This window comes from Fringilla coelebs, assembly GCF_963513975.1.
Source record: "Fringilla coelebs genome assembly, chromosome: 5".
NCBI classification, from domain to species: Eukaryota; Metazoa; Chordata; class Aves; order Passeriformes; family Fringillidae; genus Fringilla; species Fringilla coelebs.
The window spans coordinates 72,298,147-72,318,525 of NC_140033.1; the positions used below are offsets into that span (position 1 = coordinate 72,298,147).

Genomic DNA, 20,379 nt, shown 5'->3' on the forward strand with positions numbered 1-20,379 from the left:
GCCAGCACAAAAAAGGCATTTCTGTTACAATGGCCCCTAACCACACAATGACGGCATTAAGGATTTATTTGGAGGTTTCATTATTTTCTCCTCTTTTGTTCCTTCCAGGATGTCTTCCAAGCGACCAGCCTCTCCGTATGGGGAAGCAGATGGAGAGGTAGCCATGGTGACAAGCAGACAGAAAGTGGGAGAAGAGGAGAGTGACGGGCTCCCAGCCTTTCACCTTCCCTTGCATGTGAGTTTTCCCAACAAGCCTCACTCTGAGGAATTTCAGCCAGTTTCTCTGCTGACGCAGGAGAACTGTGGCCATAGGACTCCCACTTCCCAGCACAACACAATGGTAGGTTTGCTTTGCTCTCTTGTGCTTACCTCCCTCCTGAGTTCTGCCCGGGCAGCGTTCGGCGCCCGCAGCTGCCCTCGGTGGGGCGTGCGGGGCTCGGCCGCGTACAGAGCATCCTCACCCCGGGCAGCTCTGCCCTGCTGGGCTGCCCCTGCCCTCCCCTCATCCCTCCCAGTGCAGCCTCCTCCTCACCTTTGCCTGGTGGCCTTGAGGGTGCTGGAAATGGGCTCGCTGCGCTGGTGTGAGTTGGAAGTGTTCAGCAAGCGGCAAACAGGTTTGGAGCGCTGCAAGTGAGAGTCACGTTTGGCATGGAGTCTGAAACATCACCCTGGTGCCAAGTTTGTGCAACAGTAAAGCACGAGAGACTGTAGAAAGGGCAAAAAAAACCCAAAAAACTGAATTCTGATGACCTAAGAACTCACATCTGATGTGTGATTCACGTCACAGATACCCACAATAAAATTTACCGTGCTGATGAAATCAAATCAGCTCACTCACTGCTTTTTGGCTTGTGAGGTTCCACTCTAGAGCTGACTCTGAGCACTCCATCCATGGCAGGCAGCATTCCAGGGGAAGCCCAGAACTGGCTGTGTCTTAAAGAAGGCAAAACAATGCCCTGTTCCTTGCTGGTATTGCAGTGTCCCTGTTCTGCGTTTGGGCCCTTCCCATGGAGCACTGATACATTTCCAGAAAGGCTGAAAGGGGCAGGGAAAGGCCCCCAGCCCCGAGGCACTTGCACAGAGCTCTGTTGTCAGCACAGAGCTCTTGCCTATTTACAAATTGGCTGTAACTTTTCTGCCGGTCCCCCACCTCCACTAGGGCACTGGTAATTTCACTGGAAGGGAAGATAATGAGTGGACCTGCATATTTGAAGGCTTTTAAAAAGGCATTGCAAAATAGGTGATAGTGTATTCTCATAAAAGCCTGCAAGAGCTCCACAGTGGTATTTAAGCCCTTACAGCTCATTATGCATATGTAACAAGCCCTAAGTAAAAAGCCTTAGGGATTATTATTTCTCATAGGACCAAGTCACTGGATATTCACTGAAGCTGCTCTCCTAGACAGAATAACTCATTGATCCTGATCCATTTCCCTTCCTTTTTTGGGCTAATGCTTAAGCTCAGGCAGTGCTTTGGAATACATAATTTCAGTTTGTGTTATTGCAACTTTACATGGAGAAAGAACATCACTGGAGAAATTACTCATGGGCAGACAATGTCATTATCTTTTTTTTGAGCTTGTTTATTTCTCATCCTTTATCTTATGTTTTATGGAGATGAAATTCATTAATGTAGCAGTTCCAGCCAGTGGGATGGGAGTGTATGTAACTAATGTATGGGCTTTGCTATAATGGGGCCTATTTTAAGAGAGTGTTTTGAAGATAAGGCATTGTTTCTGACAGCATTTAAGTCAATAGATGAATTTGTGATGGCACCAGTAGTGAAGAATCAGACCCTAATGAAATAAAAACATACTGTTTTCTATGGAGCCAGCAGGAGTATTTCAGCTACACCTCCCTGTGACCTTTGACTGCTCTTTAACTGATTTTAACTAACCCCTTTGCTTCCTTGGTCATTGTAGTTTTTGAGAACAAGAGGTTCAGCTGATCATCTAGTGTAGCTTCCTGCTGTGAAGGTTGTGTTTAATGTGATGTCAGTAAAGTGTTTTCTCTCTTTTTACCCTACAAGGTGCTGAATCATGGCGTGTTTTAGGTAGTTTTGCTGCAGCAGTGACGCACTGCAGCCTTACCTGAGGCAGCGTTTGGGGGGCTGTAAGGGTCTAGTTTTGTCTTCATACATATTTAAGAACACTGCCAGCCTGTATGAATGTAACATTTTGGTAATATCTCCATTTTAGTGAGGGCTGTGTTGTGAATCATCACTCAGGTAGTTCAGAAAGGATGCGGCCTGTGTGTCTCCAGAAGGAAGGAAGTGATCAGTCTAGATGAGTAAAACAGACATAATCACTCCCTCTGCTGTAGTGGTGTGTAGTTATCAGAGGGAAGTCACTGGGTAACATGTAGATGACTTCAGTTTGTGTGCTTAGCAGTGACAAAAATCATCCCCAAAGGGCATTCACTTTCTAACATTGCAGAGGACATTGTTGTACTGTTTCCATTGACTTTCTGCTGTTTTATCGTCTCTGGGAAGCAGATCCAGGTTGTGTGCAGGTGTGCACACAGCTCCACAGGCTGCAGGCTGATACAGTTCTATTGATAAAGCTCCAGGAGCTTCACACTTCCCAGCTTACCCTTCTGCAAGTTTACCCTATTGCACTTTACCAAGTTGTAATAACCTAGTGAGACAGCTCAAAATTCTTGGTCAATTCCTATAAGGACATCTTTAAACCTAACCAAAATTGGCAAAAATCTGCAGAGCCTATCCTCCCACCAAAATGAAGAGGAGTTTTCATTTTCTGAGGATGCTGGGAGTGCAGCCAGAGGAAGGTTGGTGCAGTGGGCACAGGCTGAACCAGAGGGCCCCTGTGAGCATCAGGAAATGCTGGTTTGGGTGGCTGGGCTTAGGAGCAGCTTGCCTGGGGGGCTCTCCCTCCTCAGAGGCACTCAGAAGTCACCTGGCCATGGTCCTGGCTGGCTCTCAGTGGCCCTGCCCGAGCAGGGGCTTGGGCCAGGTCTGCTCTGGACGTCTCCACCAGCCTCAGCCAAGGCAAGGGGTCACGCTGTCTCAGCCTTTCTCTTGATAGAAGAAACTGGATATGTCAAGTAGGAAAGCTCTCCTCCTGATAAGAAAAGAAACAATAATTTATCAGATTTAAAGCAACTGCTCAGTAGAGAATAAAAGGCAAATGGTTTGACCTGGAATACATCTGAGAGTCCCCTCAGGACGTTCGTGGCAGGCCATGAGCTTTGCAGGAAACACTTGAGGATTACAGTATCAGTCAATAGCTCTTCTGAAGAAACCCATTAAGGCTACAGTATTTGGAGAGCACAGTTGTTAGCTCATCTGAGTTACAAAGGTTTGTTTTACTTGTTTCTATTTGCCTGCCTTTATGTTCTATTTGTCTGCTTTTGCAACTCTCAAGACCACTGATCTCACCAATGGTGTCTGTGCGCTAAATTCTGGAAATGAGAAATGTCAAGGCTAAAAGTACTGATTAAAGTATTCCACAGGCATGGTGTGTTTAAATCAGACCATCCTTTTTAGCTACAGAATATCAGTGAAATGCAGGATGGGATTAAAGAAAAAAAAAAATAAAGAAGTACTGCAGAAAAGGTCACAGTGGTAAGCCATAATTTTGCCGTTCCCTGGTTGTTCCAAACTGATGACTATGACTGGACTGGTAGCTCACATTTGTCCTGCACTTTCAGTGGGATTTGGAATTCATTTTCAATAGTGCTTTAAATGGGCAGGAAATATTCTGGTGCACTGTTCGGTAACTTTGTTGCTTCACACTAAAAGCAGTTGTGTTTCTGTGGTGAGTGAAGTTACTCCTGTGTAACTTGGGAATAATATTAAGAATGGCAGTGCTGCTGGTCAGAGAGCTTACCAGCACGTTGCTTTGTGCTTTTCCTCCACTTGTTCGAGTAAAAGGTTGTTTAATGCTTCATTTGGATTCTCTTATCACATCTCTCCTGGCCTGTGCCTCACCTGTTGGTCTGGAGTTGTCAGCATATGAATGGTGGTGGATCAGAACAACAAGCACTGGAGCACTCAGCTATTATTCAGACCTTCCGAGGAGAATGGAAATCTGAATGCATATAGCTTTTTAAAAAGTCAAATAGGACTCTAATTATACTGAGCTAAAGAATGCATATTTAAAAAAAAAAAAAAAACAACCTCACAGTGGTTTTAGAGAAATTTTAATTTCCAGTGTACCTTTGAGCATCAAGCTTAGGATAAGTTATTGTGATGATACAATGCACAGTGTTGTGAACACCAGTGCCTTTACTGTGCCAGCTCTCATAATGAGAATTTCATTGTTTGGGGAGAGCAGTCTCCTACACTCTAGACAAAAGTGTAATTACTTTTGAACGATGTGGAATGTGCTCAGTTTAATAGCATGGAGAATAGATTCACAAAGATTCAGATAAAGCTAGCTTGGAAGCCATATGTGCAGTGTGGCAGTATGAAATTGTTAGCAGGCACCATAATTACAACACACACACACGCACACAATTTCACAGTTTAAACTAGAAACTGTTGTTTTTGTAAGAGATAGGCCTAGCTGAACAGGACTAGTTCAATTAAAATAAACCAGAAACAGTGGTAAGTTTGCCTTTGTCTGCTGTTCTTTCCCTCCTCTCTTAGTGGCAAATTGATATTTATAAGACGATGAAATTGCATTGTTGCAAACACTGCATTATAAATGTCATCACAAGAGTGGCTCATGGAAGCAGTTTCTGCAGATACGATTTTAGGCTTTTAGCAGGGCTCAGCCTTTACCCTTGCAGCATTCCAGGGAGTCCCAGTGTGGGCTGTTAGGAAGGGGAGCAGATGGAAAGGAGTGCAGTCAGGGCCCCTCCAAGAGCTGCAGGAGATGCTCCTGCTCTGTTTAGTGCAGTCCTCGAGGATCAGCTCTGCTGGGCCAGCTGATGACAGCTGGGTAACTCTGCTGTCTGCCTGAGAAGCATCCTGCCTTCAGGCTGGGCTGACCTGTGTGTCCCCCCTGTCCTGAGCCCTGCTCTCCCTCCTGTCCCACCCTGTGAGTCCTGCTCCAGGTGCAGCTCTGTTCTGGGGCACACAAACGCACTCACCTGCGTTCTTCAGGTGAGCCAGGGATCAGGGGCCATTCAGGAGCAGTGCACTTCTCTGGAAGTCTCCCTGTGTTTATTGAACCACCCTTTTAACACAGTGACTTTTGCATCCCTTGGAGCCATGGAAGACCAGGGTGGATACATTATTCCCAGCAGAAACACCTGCTGAAGTTTGAGGTGACCCGTTTGATCAGACTTTGAAAGGTCCAAAGGGACATTAAATAAGTAATGAACTAAGAAAACTTTTGGGTTTTTTCCCCTATCCCCAAGCAGAAAGATTAAAACTACATTTAAAACAATAACCTGACAAATCAAGACCAGACTTTTAACATATATTGCCTGGAATACAGGGAGCAGATGACTGTAGTTTTTAAAGGCCATGAAGAGAAGTGGAAACAGCAGTTGTTTGTTTTTGCTGAAGACCATCTTACTGTGAAGCAGTCATGTTTTTAATGGATTCATTTGAATTCAGTTAAGCAGAAAATAATCAACAGAAAAGTAAACACCTTTGTTTTATGGAAGTGCCGGGAACTGTATGTGTCCATTGTTTGCAAGTGATTATGTGCCTAGGCATCAATTCATTGACTTCATACTGGAAAATGTCTTCATTTAAACTTACAGCATAAATACCTGCAAAATCTCATTCAAGTGAGTAGCTGAAAAATTCTGCAGAAAAAAGAGATAGGTAGAACTGTAAAGCCCACATTTGGTAGGAATACTCAAACCAGATGCTCTCTCTTGTGAGGAAAAGAAAAGAACTATTAAATGCCCTATCAAAAAACTATGTAAGCAAAAAATGTGGTCATCTTTCTAAGCAACTTCAAAGTTGAGATAACTTCAAAATTTTGTTTCAAATCTGTGCTATCAATTTGAGGAGCACTGCTAATGTCTAGGATATGGAGAAATCCCCACTAGGACTGCAGGAGCAGTTGATAGCAGCAATCCAGACTACATTTAAATGTTCCTACTTCTTGATTCAGCTTTTGCTTCCAGCAGACGCTCCCTGTGTGTGACACCACACAGGTGGGGTCTGTCTCCATCCCGTTGGAAGTCACACAACAGCTGTGGACTTTGTGGAGTTCCTGCAGTCCAGGTCCATCCCCTGCGGCACTCTGCCCAAATTTATTCTGAAACTCCACCTTTTTTGGTGACAGCGAGTCTTTCTGGTGCTGTAGTGAGACACAAACTCTGCTGCCACTGAAGCACCCAATTCTCCATGGTTCTGAAAACAGAAGTCCAGGGAAATGTAGTTTGAAATTCTTGTGCTTTTCCTTTCAGTGACTGTGTGTCCTTTGGCCAAGGTGCTGCACTCATGAGAAGCTTTTGGCCCCAGGATCAGTGCAGCTGTTATCAGAGTGGAGAGCAGCACAGCAGGCTTCCATACTCCTATCTGACATATTCCCCAAGGCAGGGCTGTGGGAATCCTGAGTTGATTAGGTTTTGCCCCCTACATAGCACAAACTCCTCCTTTTGGACACCACCTTGACTCATTTTTGCTTCAGTAGTTGTTAATTCATTTTAGAACTTCCAGAACAGTTTCCTCATGCGCTTTGTGTTGCTCCACACACTTTTCATACCCATGGTACTTCTTCTGAGCAGCTGGTGTGGCTTTCTCCTTTTCTTTTCAGTGCAGGTGCAGATTTCTCTGTTTCCAGCCTTATAAGAGGAGCTTTACTCTATCAGTTCCTGTCTGCTTTCAGTTGTCCTCTGAAAACCTTTTTCTGCTTTGCCCATTTTCTTCCTCTGCTTGTGGTCATATTTAGCTTAGTCATTTTTATTATTTAATCCATTCTAAAGCCTTCTAGTAAATAGCTCTTATGAAGATGTTGCACAGCAAGAATGGGTGTTGAGCCATTTGTTTGGACAGAATGTCAATAAAGTAGGGGATGGTTGGTTTGTGATATGCAGCTCTACTTAGCACAGATATACCAAACCTAAAAGGCATTGTGAAGTGTTGGTCATGGCTTCTTGAATTTCGGGGCTGCAAGGAATTCCTGTGGTTATAAAGTGGCTCTGAGCAGTGCCAGAAGCTCCTGCCACACTCAGTGCTCACAGTTGTGCTGCACAGTCTCTCCCCTCGCTGTCAGAGGTTTGTGTCCATGGGAAGTTACCCTCTGCAGTTGGGATGGGAAGCATTTCTTGATTTTCTGTCCTTGCAATGGACAGGTGACGTGATCATGGTTTTTGCACCGTCTCTTCAAGTGTGATTTTTCAGGTCATGCAAAATTCAGTTGGATTAGGCTGTGCCAAGGCCAGCTTGCTTTCTCTAATTTTTCTTCCCACTGCTAATGTTTTTTCAGATTCACCAAAAGCAGTGGTGGTTGTAGTGGGAATGAAAATGGCCTTTGAAGTGCCATGTCATCCAGTGATGCTTTCTCCCTTTCATGGAGCTACCTGCATCCTCTTGTCTTCAGCACATCAGTGAAATACCACCTCCTTTTCTGCTGTAATAAAACAGTTATGAATTTCCTCTAGAAATTCATGGCTGAAGGAGGACTTTTGGCAAGTCAGACTGCAGATTTCATTATGTGTTCACTTGGGAATGGACATTTACCAGTGGTGGGTCAGCTCCTCAGATGTGTTCAGAGGCCTCCCCACAGGAGGAGACTGATGTGCTGCAACATCTCTGAACCAACCAGTGTTCCAAAGTGTTGGAAAGACAGTGAGATGGAGGAAACAAACTTTCTGAAGTCAAGGGTGTCGTGTATGCCTGGGGTAGCAAGCGTGTCTGAATGGTTTGGCCAGCCTTGCTGCAGGTTCTCTTTAACACCCTCAGGTTCTTTGTTTCTGTGTCTGGTTTAGTTGCAGCTGTGGGATCAGATCAGGCATTTCTGCTCTTTGCAAGGGAGAAGCAGACTGGTGAATCCCCTTAGTTTAGCATCACTAGATAAACCAGCCAAAGTCACTGCGTGGAGCTGTGCCCGGTGTGACTCGGGATAGCTTTTGCCAGGCAGTGCACACTAGGCTGTAATCATACATGGAAACAGTCTGCTTCAGCATCCTCTTTTCATGCTTTTAAACTGAACCCCCCCCAAGGAAAAAATGAGAGCTCTAAAGATTAACTTTCTGTGGTTTGTACAGGCAGCAAGCAAATTACACAGATTGTCTAAAGCATAGAACAGTAAAATCTAATATCAGACTGTTATTATCTTTATTTATATTGTACCAAGAGCATGATTTATTTTTATGGAGACAGGAAAAAAGAAACATTCCTGCCCCAGAATGCTTAGCTTATGACCCTGTTCCTGCAAAATAATCTGGTTGATTGGAACCTAATGCTGATGGTAGCAAGAGGGAGGGAAGGAGAGGTCACTGACTATAACTCCTTCTGCACATAGCTTTCTGTGGGATTGGATTTTGATGACAGAAAATAAGAAATATTATAGCAAAAAGGTAAAATCCTTCTGACATCTCAAGTCTGAATTACTGGGGTAGATTGTATGTGTATCTCTCCACTAAGTCATGTCAGAGGTGGAAGCTTGCATTGCTTGTTAATGCTGCTAGCCAGAAATAATGCAAAACATCCGTGCTTCAGACTCTGTGCTGATGTTCAGATTGAATTTAAAGTGTGGCTTTCATCTCTGGAGCTGTAAGTGAAACCTTCCTCTTTCCTTTCACTTTGGAGTGCTGCAGCTGCAGTCAGGAGACCTGCTCAGTTTTGGATCCCTCCGTGCTCAGATCCAGCATATCTGCTGAGCTTTCCAGAAAACACCCAGATACAAGTGCAGAGCTTAGCACTGAGGGTCTGGGGCTCTGCTAGGAGCAGGTTGCTTTCTTGCACAGTTTTCAGTTACATTTATGGAGCCTCAGTGATAAATTTCTGGTGATTATTGGAGCCTTGGTGCAGCATGAGGACATCTTGGCTTTTCTCATAGAGAAAAGAAGTTTTTTCATCCCACAGAATGGAGTTGGCCACTAACACATCAAACAAAGCCATGTAAATCTGAATGTCACTTTTGGGGTAAAGATTCAAGGGTGAAGTCTCCCCATACTGTCTGTTTAAAAAGTGTATGTTCAGAAGTGAGCTAGTAAATTCAGCTTTAACTTTATAGTTAATGGAAGTGAATAGAGGATAGTGGAGTGTGATTCATTGTGTCCTAACAGATCCTGTAAGTAGGTCAGAGAACTCACACCCTGGAAGTGCCTGTTTTCCTTCGTAGGTTACAGCTGGAGCTTAGGGTGTTAAGCTCAGCTCTTGATCCCTATTGTTTATAAATCTGTGGTTAGATAACTTCAACCAAAAAAGCTTTGAGTGAGAGGTAATTGCCTGGCCAGAGCATTTAATAATTCGTTGTTCATAAGCAAAGCTTTGCTATGTAGTGCTTAGCTCTGTTGGGAACAGAAAACATTCTGCATCTCAGAGTTCAAACCACTCAACTCACCTGAGTTTGTGGCCTGCATCTGTCTAATGACAGAGAGTGAGTCCATGGTGTATTCTTTACTTTTATAAATATTAAATCTGCCATCCCCCCACTTTTTTTTTCCAAATTCTTAAATTCCTATTGTCTTGAAAGAGACAGTAGCAGAGCATGGGGGAGAGAAGAATAGTTACGTGTATAAGACTTGTTTAAATTCTCTTTAAACCTGTTTGATAAACTGCTCTGGAAAGCAGTTTTCAGAATTTCATAGATCTACCAGCAGAGTTGCAAATAGAGTCCTTCAGTCCTGCAAAGAATACATCTGTGGCAGGTGATGTACTTTTCCTGTTTGCTTGTGGCCAGTGTAAACTTAGCTTTTGGGCAGTGACCATAGCTTCAGTTTTGAAGTTGTCAACATGAGTATTGGGTAATATATTGACACAGGGCCACAGTGAATTCCTGAGCTTTCCTTGTGAATTAACTGATTTGACTGAAATATTTACTTCTGTGTTTCGGACCTGTGTCTTTGTATTGCTCGGTAAAATGTCACTGAGTTGTTGGACTTGTCCTTTGATAAATACTAACAAAGATGGCAAGTTTTTTGTTTACTGGGTGAAATTAGATGTTATTTCCAGCTTCCAGGTTGCTAATTTATCACAGGCAATTCACTTCTGTCACCCATGGCTGTGCCAGTAGCATGGAAATTGTCCTTGCCCTTCATCTGTGATGGTCTCTGATCTCTGAGTTTCCACCCTCATGGAGATCACTGATGCCCTTCAGTGAGATTGGGGTTCAGTTCACCAAAGTTTAGGCACATGAAAGTTAGGGCTGTCTTCACAGTTTGTGTGAAAGATAACCACCTGCCTAGAACAACCTTTCTGATCTTAACAAAAGCACCCAGCGCAAGAAAGATGGATTACCCTCGGAAAGTGCTGGTCTGTTGACTGTGGAGGGAGCCTTGATGACTGGTTTAGACTGGGTGTCAAATTTTGGGGCTAAAATTAGGTGAGAGTAATCCCATCCACAGTACGTGGTGTTAAAGTGTCACTGTGCAAAAATTCCCCTGTTTTTCTGGAGAAGTAGCCATGTTCTAGGTCACCCTTTTTTTACAGAGGGGCTGGGGGTGTCATGTGTGAATATTCTATCAGAATTCTTTTTTAACCAGTACTGATGGTGTTTAGTGGGGCTTTAAGAACTGGGTATTCCCTAAAAGCAAACCTTTTCTTGTATGTCTATTAACTATTGTTAAGTTCAAATAATAAATAATGTGTTGATTAGCATCATCTACCAGAGAATAAAGAAACACAGAACACCTTAGAAAGGCCATTTTGGGAAGGTTCTCATAGTATTGAAAAATGGCATTAATTCTAGTGCCATTTCTAATTCCATCCATTCCCTTTTAAAATTTAGAGAATTAACAAATGTTATTAGAAATTCAAATGCTTAATAAAGCATTTTTCTGTCTTAGTATCAGCTGCAATGAGCATCAGGTTTTATTGTTCAGTTCAACTGATTACAGAGAAGGTATGTAACCTGTTAAAGATTTGATTTAGCCTTGCTTGGTCGTTTTTGCAAGTCCAAATACTATGTGCAGGCATAGCAATGTATTGGTTAAGCAACTGTAGTAAAATTCCAGCCTTACTCTGTAGAAACCTGTCTGCTGCATGTGTTTTAATTCTGCTTACGTCCTCCTCTGTGTTTAATCCAGAAAACGGGGATATGTACATGTGCACAGCTTCACGTTTTGGCACCGTGTTTGGTATATTGTGTGCTGTGACTTGTATCGTGCCTGCAGGCCATAGGAAAACGACACAAATTAAATGTGAAATAGAGGGAGACGTAATTTAAAACTTGCATCTTCTGGAGATGCAGTATGGCATCTGAGAGTTGCAACATATTGCAGCAAATTCCCCCTATTTGCCCAACAGCACGGGGGTGTTTTCAGCTGTGCAGGCTCGGCAGCATCCCTGGCTGGGAGAGCTGTGGCCGTGTTTCCTTCCAGCTCCAGCCTGGCCACTGCCACCCTGGCTCTGCCTCCTCCTTCTGTCTGCCTGCACAGGTCCTGCTCTCCCTGCCCTCCGTGTGGCTCTGGAATTCTATTTATTCTATTTACCTCACACTGACACGCGAGTTTTTTCCCTTTTCCCTTTTACATATGTTGTTTTCCTTCGTGCTGAGAAAACTCCACAGCCTGACAGGGCGCTTTTTTTTTCTTTCCCTTTTTTTTTTTTTTTTTTTAAGCACTCCAAATTCTATCCAGCTTTAAACTCTTATGTTTATAACCCTGAATATCTCTAAAATGTCTTTACCTAAAACACTTTATGGTTTTATTACCAGGTTTATGCCAGTAATAATATTCACATCAGCTTTCTTAGGGATAATCTTTAAGCAGAACCTAGCAAGAAAGGCTTTGAAAACTATCATTCCCAGGAACGCAAATCTGGGAACATGAAACATCGGTTTAATCGCCCTCCCTGACAACTTAACACGACAGATTGAAAAATACAAGCCGATATGGAAGTGGGATCAATGGATTATCAAAGTCCTAAACATCTTTTGCTGGGCGGGGGGAGGAGGGGAGCTCTGGGGTCCGCTGGCATGCGAAAAGCACCAAGTTTGCACGGCTTACCCGGGATCCGCCGTGCCTGACTGGCAGGGAAGTTGGAGGGAGAGAGAGAGATTTACATGAGGGAACTCAGGGGGCTTTGTCACGGCAATTGTATAAAGTGATATACAGTGCAAATCGACTCGAGCATGTCCCTGGATAGCAGGCGGTTTACAGCCTCTTCAAGCAGAGATTACTGCTTTATCTTGTCATACTAAATTAACGTGGCAGCACACTGTTAAACAGTGGTGACCTCTTCATCTGTGGAAATTGCTGCCTAGAGGAGAGATGGTATTTAAGACTCTCTCTCTCTCTCTCTCCCTCTCTCTCCTTTTCTCCCCTCCCCACTTTTCTCCATCCTCTTCCCTTCCTCCCTGTCTCCCTCTCTGTATCTTGTCTTTTTTAATTTTTTTTTTCTTTTTTTTTTTTTTCCCTGTAGGGCCCTGAGGCATTTTTGGGTTAGGTTGTAACATTAAAGACGAAAAGAAAGAAAGAAGGGGGAAGGGAGAGGCTTTTAACATCAAGGTGACAACAGCTATGTGTTAATTGGGCCTTTGTTGTTTGATTAATAGCCACTTTGGTGTAGAATATTAAGACAGTTGTTTGGACAACTTTCTAAAAATGACATGTCCTTTCAGTAAACTGGGATTAAGCGGTGTTCTCTGGTCTGCACATTTTAACTCCTTATTGTTATTGCATTTAGTCCTAAGCTTGCTGCTCCTTTGGAGCGAGCGTTCCATCCTGGCACCATCCTGGGCTGGCATGGAGTGCTGCAGCTCTCGGGGGCACTCCAGGGAGCTGCTTCTGAGGGTCAAGGTGATGGAAATACCTCTGCAGCGTGCTCCAGCTGCTGTGCTGGGCTATGGCTCAGAACGGAATAATGCTGCCAGCAGTGCAGTTGGGTGGGAGAAGGGAAAGAGCCATTTCACTGGGCTGGCAGCATGGTGCAGAACAGGAAAATTAAATCCCACGTTCCCATCTTTTTCAGTCAGCTGAGTCGGTTAAGGAGAGGATGACATTTCTTTAGACCAGGTTTTCTTTTCTTGGTTTTTCTGTTTACTATGCAGTGCTTCACCGTGGGTCCAATCCAAAGCTCTTTGAAGTCACTATAAAGACTGCTTTGTCCTTAATAGGCTTTGGATCAAGGCCCACATGACCTTAGGCAAATTATTGCAAATCAGTGTTATGAAGTGCTTGGAAATTTGCAAGCATACGTGTCCGAAGCGTTACTTTTTGATGTACTTCAAGAAACAGTTGGGAGGCCAGGTGAAATCGGGGTGGCCTTGGAGGTATCCATATGTGCTGAAAATGGAAATGGTGTGGGTGCAGGTTTGGGCTAAGGAGGCTTTCCCTTCCTCCTCCTGTGCTGGCTGATGAGTGTTCATCAGGTTCTCTTCCTGTGCTCTTGGGGTTGCCAGTGGACAAGAGAAAATGCTTTCACTTCCAAAACTCAGCGCCGACCCTGGCATGCCACAGGACTTCAACCACTTCAGTCCTATGACGATGGCTGTAGAAATTTAATTATATGAGATGAAAAAAGATGATGATCTATCTTGGATTTTTCCCTGCTGGAGACAATTGTTCCTTACTGTGAATTTCTTGAGCTGCCACCTACACAAGGATTGATGCAAAATTCTGTGCGTTTTGTATGTAACATTTTCAGAGGCAAGTTTTTATTCGCTTCCCTGGGATGCCAGCACAGCTTATTTTTGCAGCAGAATATTTGCCATTTCAGATGCGGTGCATCTGTGAACGCTGATGTTATCATTGTTTCCTTTGGTTGAATTTTGAAGGCCATTGAGCTAAGCAGTTATTCTAGAGATATGGAAAGGACTGGCTTCCTGATTTATTATCTGGAGAAATCGATGCGTTTGATAATTTATGTACGGCTTACAGAGGCCACATAAGCGCTCATGAATCGATCAGCAGCCAGCAGAAATGAAAGCTAACGAGCTCGTTTCAATAGCAAGTTGCTCATTAGCAGGTAGGCTCACTGATCTTCAGGGTTTCCAGTTCAAAGTCACATGCTTTTCCATGTCCTCGGAAGGAGCAGCTGCCTTGCAGAGAGCAGGAGCACAGAAAGAAAGCACGGCAAGGTTCTGGACGTTTTCTGGTGGCTTTGACAGAAATGTTCACAGCAAATGCTGGGCTGGAGGGGCAGCCATGCAACGGTCCATGGCTGTAGGGACATCACCTTTCTGCCTCTGAAATGGAGTGTGCTGGGGAATTGACAGGGGATGTGGGAAGAAGAGGGTAGGGGCCTTTCCTGTGCTTCTGCAGAGGAATCTCTGCATCACCAGCTCAGCATTTTCAGTCCAGGTTTCCTCCAGCTCAGAAGCCACGTGTGGGATGCCAGCCAGCAGGCAGGATGTCCTTTCCTCCATCCCCAGTCACCACTGTGCCCCATCCTGGTTAGATAACACCAGGCTGTGCCTTCTCCTCTCCTGATAACGTTTGATGCCTTGTTTGAAGTGCTTTGGTGCTGCTGGGAGGTTTTTTTGTGGGTGTACACAAAAACTGGCTTGTTCAGCTCAGTTGGGACCCTTCTTGGTAGAGATACCAAGCACTGAAAGAACAGGGAAATGAACCTTCTTTGAGGAAATACTCTAAGGGTCAGTACTGAGAGGTTTGGTAGATTGTATGTGCTGATGCTCATAGACATTCCTGAGAGCAGGGAACTGGTTTTAGCTTTGTGCATTCGTGGAGGATCCTGGTGTCCAGCACTACTGTTGGTTTTTTTTCTTGTGGTAAAGAAGCAAATTCATTTTTAGCCTTTTTGGAAAGTAAACCCACTGCTTTAATTACCAAACTTCTGATAAAATGTTCTTGAATCCTTATGTTGCTTGTATATATAAGTGTATATGTAAAAATATTTAGGTGTATATGTACAAACACATGTATTTCATCTATCTCCTTTAGACGTGAGGAATACACCACTTCTAATCAGACTGAAAAATCCCAAAAAAACAGTTTCTTGACAGAGTTGCCTGAGGCTCTTGCAAAAGAGGGACTCTCAAAACATATTTTAAAAATATTTTAAAAAAAGACAGATTTTCCAAATCTCAGGAATAGATTTTCAACTGCCTGATTTGGCTTGAAATGAGTTGGCTGAATCAGTTTCTTTTTCTTTTAAGTAAGTCTATAAAGCTTTGATGAATCTGGCTCATTGTTTAGCACTTATCTCATGAGTAAAGCTTGAGAGGTTTGGCTTGAAACTTACCAAATCACATCTTTGGAAAATGGCCCAAGCCTATTGATTTATCTGAAAAAAAAAAAAGAAATCCAGAGCAAAACACAACTAAAAAACCCTGATCCAGCTTAGTAAGTCCCTTGCAGATCTATAGAGCTTCTACTGAATGAGCACATCCATTTCTCACCATTTGTCAGCCCTGCACTTGATGGAACTGTAGGGCTGAGAGGGATTGGAGAGGTCACCCAGACCCAGGGATCAGCTGTACCAATGTCATTTCCTTCAGAGAATAGCCTGATTCTTGAAGTTGCTCAAGGCAGGAGCCTCAGAGCCTCCCAGTCTGTCTGGCCCCAGGTACTGCTGTCTCTGCCTTTAGAGAATCACTCCTGGCTCATCTTTCCTGCATCAGTTTTCTCCCATTAGTTCTTGTCCTAGCCACTGCAGCAAAAGGAAATACTCTCTTTTCTGCAGTAAAGGTTTTTGCATTTGAAGTGTGATATCACGTTTCCTTGTCCCAAGCTATCCTTTCAGTATATGGGACTCATGTCTCCACCATGTTTTTCTAAAAATTTTTTGTTGTTTTGTTGCTTCTGTGGAACTACTTAGGGCAGAATCATTCACATTTTACCAGCTATGTCTCCTGCTTAAATCCAGATGCTTTTCCATTAAGGACAGTGGTGTCTGCAGCAGGTGCATCTGAGATGCTGCTGAGAAGCTCTAATCCCAAGTGAAAACATGCTCTGGGTGGCTCAGACACCATTTCATAAACGATGCTCTGGAGATTTGTTCAATTAACTCGCAGTTAAATCCTCTCTTGTGCATTTTTCTGGTGGAAGGAAGGCTTTGTGAGCTGCTCTCTTTTGCTTGGGTACCTGGCAGAGGACAGGTTCTGCTGAGCTCTGAGTGCAGAGCTCTCAAATAGCAAAATGGATTATAATGCCTCCTGCACATCCCAAGCATTGTCAGAATCCTTCCTTAGGAGAAGAAAAAAGAAACGTTGAGTTTCCAAGACAAGGAGTTGGCAAGGGGGAAGTATTTGCAATTTAAGGCATTTCATCTGGAAGTCAATGGGAAAAAATAAACATTAGACCTCAGGATATCAATTTTATGAGTCGGGTTTAAAAAGTACTCAGTCCCCTAAACATGATTATTTTAATATGTATGCAGAAGTGTGCAGAAGGTTTAAAATCATAATCCATTTCCTTTTATTATCTTTAAGGAATAAACTGTTTGCACTAGTTGAAATAAGGTAACTAATATAATGAGGATTATGCTTTTCTGTATGTTATGAATGTAGTAAATCCTCTGTTAAAAAGGCATTATCTAGTCAATCTTTCCCCTTTATTAGATGACATTTAGTAGAAATTGACCTTGATGTCAGTCAGCATTTCCTGTTCCTTTTGCTGTGTTTTGGGCTACTTGATAAGAGAAAAGCCTCTTCCCCTTCAAGTGATTTTTTTCTCCCTTATCTCTTGATTTTTGCATTTTGGGGTGCTTGCCTCGTGACCACCAGAAGGAAGGGCTGAGGCAGCTGGGTGAGCTGCTGTGTTCATGGACTTGATGCATTTTTACCAAGTAGGGAACCAATTCAAAGGGGAGAGCAAAGCCAAGGAAGGTGGTTCATTTGCTGCCCACCACTGCTTTTTTTGGAGCTCTGCTGTGATAACTGCAGCTCCAGGGGTGAGCACCTGGGGGTTGATCCCAGCTGTGATCTGAGAGAGGCTGGAGGTGAGTCCAGGGTGTAGTGCAGTAGAGGGCTGTGTGCTGCCAGAGGAAAACCACTGTGCAAGAGAAGTTGGCAGTGATGGGCAGCACTCCCAGCAGATCATGACAGAATCCTCGTGTGGTAGAGCTGTCTTCTCTTCCCTCTCCCTCCTGACCCTTGCAGGATTTTGAACAAACCTCCCAACCTTTGGAGGTGCAAAGCGCTTCTGCAGTCAGAAAGTCAAAGGGGTTGATGGCAGATGACAGCTGGTGATGAGCAGCTCAACCCCCTGCTCAGTGCAGAATTTGAGCAGAATGTCACTGCAGAAAGATGGTGCAGAGATTTTGCAGAGTTGACAACCAGCACACGTCTTGTAATAAAAGAAATAAAGTTCACGTGGTGGTGGGAAAATGATGGACAGACACCTCAGCAAACAGGAATTTTGGGAGCAGGTGTACCCAAAATGCAGAAGTGTAGGTGGTGTAGGTGATTGGGGTGGGCTGTGCCCAATCAATCCCCCCGAATTGGCTCCAGCTGTGCAGGACAGGTGAGCAGCATTGAAGGGAACGAGCCCTGGAGTGCCCAGGGGCACTGACCAACCCCAGAGGGCACAGAGGGCACACAGGGGCACTGCATCAGCACCAGGGCAGAAAAGGCTGGGCTGGGGGACAAGGAGGGCAGATGCTGCAGCCTGCTGGAGTGGAATGGTGTTACTGTGTGTGGGCAGGAGCCTGAAGCCTTCTGGAGAGGTTTGGTGTCACTGGGTTTGGGGTGGAGGTTTCTGGAGAGGTTTGGTGTCACTGGGTTTGGGGTGGAGGTTTCTGGAGAGGTTTGGTGTCACTGGGTTTGGGGTGGAGGTTTCTGGAGAGGTTTGGTGTCACTGGGTTTGGGGTGGAGGTTTCTGGAGAGGTTTGGTGTCACTGGGTTTGGGGTGGAGGTTTCTGGAGAGGTTTGGTGTCACTGGGTTTGGGGTGGAGGTTTCTGGAGAGGTTTGGTGTCACTGGGTTTGGGGCGGAGGTTTCTGGAGAGGTTTGGGGTGAAGCCTCTGGTATTGTGTGGTGGTCGTCTCAGCTGCTATGTGTGCTGTGACAGTAGGGCCAGCTCTTCTGAATTTTCTGCTTGCATTTCTGAGGGAAGTCGTTGAAGTCCTGTATGTACATATTAGCCTGTATTGTTTCTGAGAAAGAAGATGGGGGGGGAAAAAAGGAACAAAAAAAAAACAAACCCACAAAATGAAAAAAGAAAGCTCTGAGATTTTGTCAAAGCCACTGTGATTTAAGGTGCAGCCCTTTAAAATGGATGACTGTGTTAAAACTGGCTGGAGGACTTGCCACAGGAATTGTGGTAGGAAATAGCTCTTCATCACCAGCAAAAGATCAGCTTGTACCATTACAGTTTCCTTTTTGCTTCCAGATTTATCAGTTCTCTGTCGGGTAGTCTTTTGAACTGTTTTGATAAATAATTGTACTTGTGAAGGTTAATGGAGTGTCAGTCCCTTATTTACTCTCCAGTCAAATGTAGTGCATGCTAGTCAGAAGTGTAGGTCATGCTGCATGACCAGCCGACCTTAGTGCTTTAAAGTGTGGTTATAGTCAGATAAATGACTGGAAAAATGACATTAGAGGGTCCTGTGTTTTCTGTCTTCCTGTGGCTTTTGAGGTCAAATTTAGTTGCATAAAAATATGATATTTCTATTAATTGCCTATAATGCTATAACTTCAACCAGGGTTTGAAAATATGCTGTGTCTCTTTTTGCTTCACATCATCCCTAGTAATAAACACTTTGCAAATGGTACTTAACTGGTTTTTTTGATGATATGTCTGCAAAGCAGAGTCCAGTTCTTTTTTTGTTGCTGTATTGACTCTTCAGTGCTGAGGGCAGTTAAAAAGAAATAGTCAATAAAGCAAGCAGATAGACATGACTCAGAAAATACATGGGGAGCAGCTATGTTCAATGTAGGTGACAATTTAAAGGCACTGTTCTGTTTATCCCCTGACATAGTTGGACATTCTCCTGTTTCAGAAGCAGAACACAGATACTTTCATCTAAACTTCCACTAATCTGTGTCAATTTAATGCAGCCCTGCAGTCAGAAGAATGACCAGCAATTTCCAAAGGTGTTTGTTGCTCTCTGTTTTCCAGTTTATTCTGCTTAGTGTCTTCACTGGATATTATGTTTCTTTTCAGTAGTTGAGGGATTTCAACAGCTAATTCTGACTGTGTTTTGTTTATCACTGTGCATCATCTGAGTTTTTAATTTACTCTGTTACTTCTAGGGAAGAAAGTTTTACTTTGCATTGAAGTGAATAATAGCTGACATGAAAATAAACAAACACGAGGGCTTGAAATCAAATGTGTTCAGGAAGTGAGACTTCCAGAACAGTTCAGTCTTCTGAAAATGTGATCCCATTGTTCACTGAAAATAACCTGTGGAGTTAAATGCAGTTTGCTCATGGGGATCTCCTGAAACTCTTGCTGAGTTTTTCAGCGTTCTGGCCAGCTCCTGTAGAAAACAAATGTGCTGAAATCTGGAAAAGCGTGTTGATGATCAAGATCCTAATGGAAAAAAGTTGACAAAAAGATTGGGTGTTTTAGGCAGTCCTCAGAAGTTCTCCCTTCAGTCACTGGAATCTAGTTTAGGTATTGCTGTTTGATTCCATGAGCCTTTCTAGTCCCAGGGTTCTCCTTGAAGGGGATGTTTTGGCTGGTTTGGGTAACTGTGGTTTATACACCCCAGCCTGGATCAGCATGGGCTGGGTTCAGGCTGTTTCAGACTGGATCCAATTACATCAGACTGGTTCTAACTGGTTCTGACTAACTCAGGCCTGTTTGGACCAGTCTGAGCTGGTTGGATGCAGTTTAGATCAGAAGTTGTGACTTAGTGTCATTGTAGCATCTTTTGACCCTCTATTTTTGAAAGTTTCTCTGAACCTGAAATGATGAGACACTCTGTAGTGTTTGATCAAAAAAAATAAAAAAATCAAATAAATCAGAGTATATTGAGAAGGGCTTTATATAAATGTGGGAGTGCAGCCTCCAGTAGTGCCAGAGGAGCTGTGGGGAGGACTGGGTGCCTTTCAGAGGGGCCACTCTTACATATCTCACTTTTACCCCCTTGTAACAGACAAATCAGCTCTCAGCACAGTTCCCCTTTACATGTCATGTGCATGTGATTTTCACTTTTATTTCACGTAATTGCATCTGTCCAGGCCATTTGTTTTTCAAGTAACTCATTCCCACATAAATGTACATCTGAAGATTTAAAAAAAAAATGAAATAAAAAAAATTATGTGACTCTTTTGAGTATGCCTAAATATATATACTGTAAGAGTAGACACTCATAGAGCAGAAGGGAAGAGGAAAATAAGAAAACCCTTCAAAATGCACTGTAATGTCTTCTAATGTGTAGAAATACATATATATATGCACACACATATACATATATGCATTTATATATATTTATGTAT

At 43.6% G+C, this 20,379-nt stretch overlaps 1 protein-coding gene across 4 annotated transcripts in view; it reads left to right on the top strand.

Annotated features, from left to right (window-relative positions):
* SOX5 (SRY-box transcription factor 5) overlaps positions 1-20,379 on the top strand; it is a gene marked incomplete at its 5' end in the record, with an annotated part of 282,823 nt that overhangs the window by 37,849 nt on the left and 224,595 nt on the right. For 2 of the 4 annotated variants that reach the window (XM_084206503.1, XM_084206502.1), the window contains one exon: positions 109-340. In XM_084206503.1, coding sequence (XP_084062629.1) covers positions 109-340 — 232 coding nt within the window. Of the gene's footprint in view, positions 1-108; positions 341-20,379 lie in introns of those variants that run through there. The other 2 variants (XM_084206504.1, XM_084206505.1) reach the window with 2 other exon arrangements.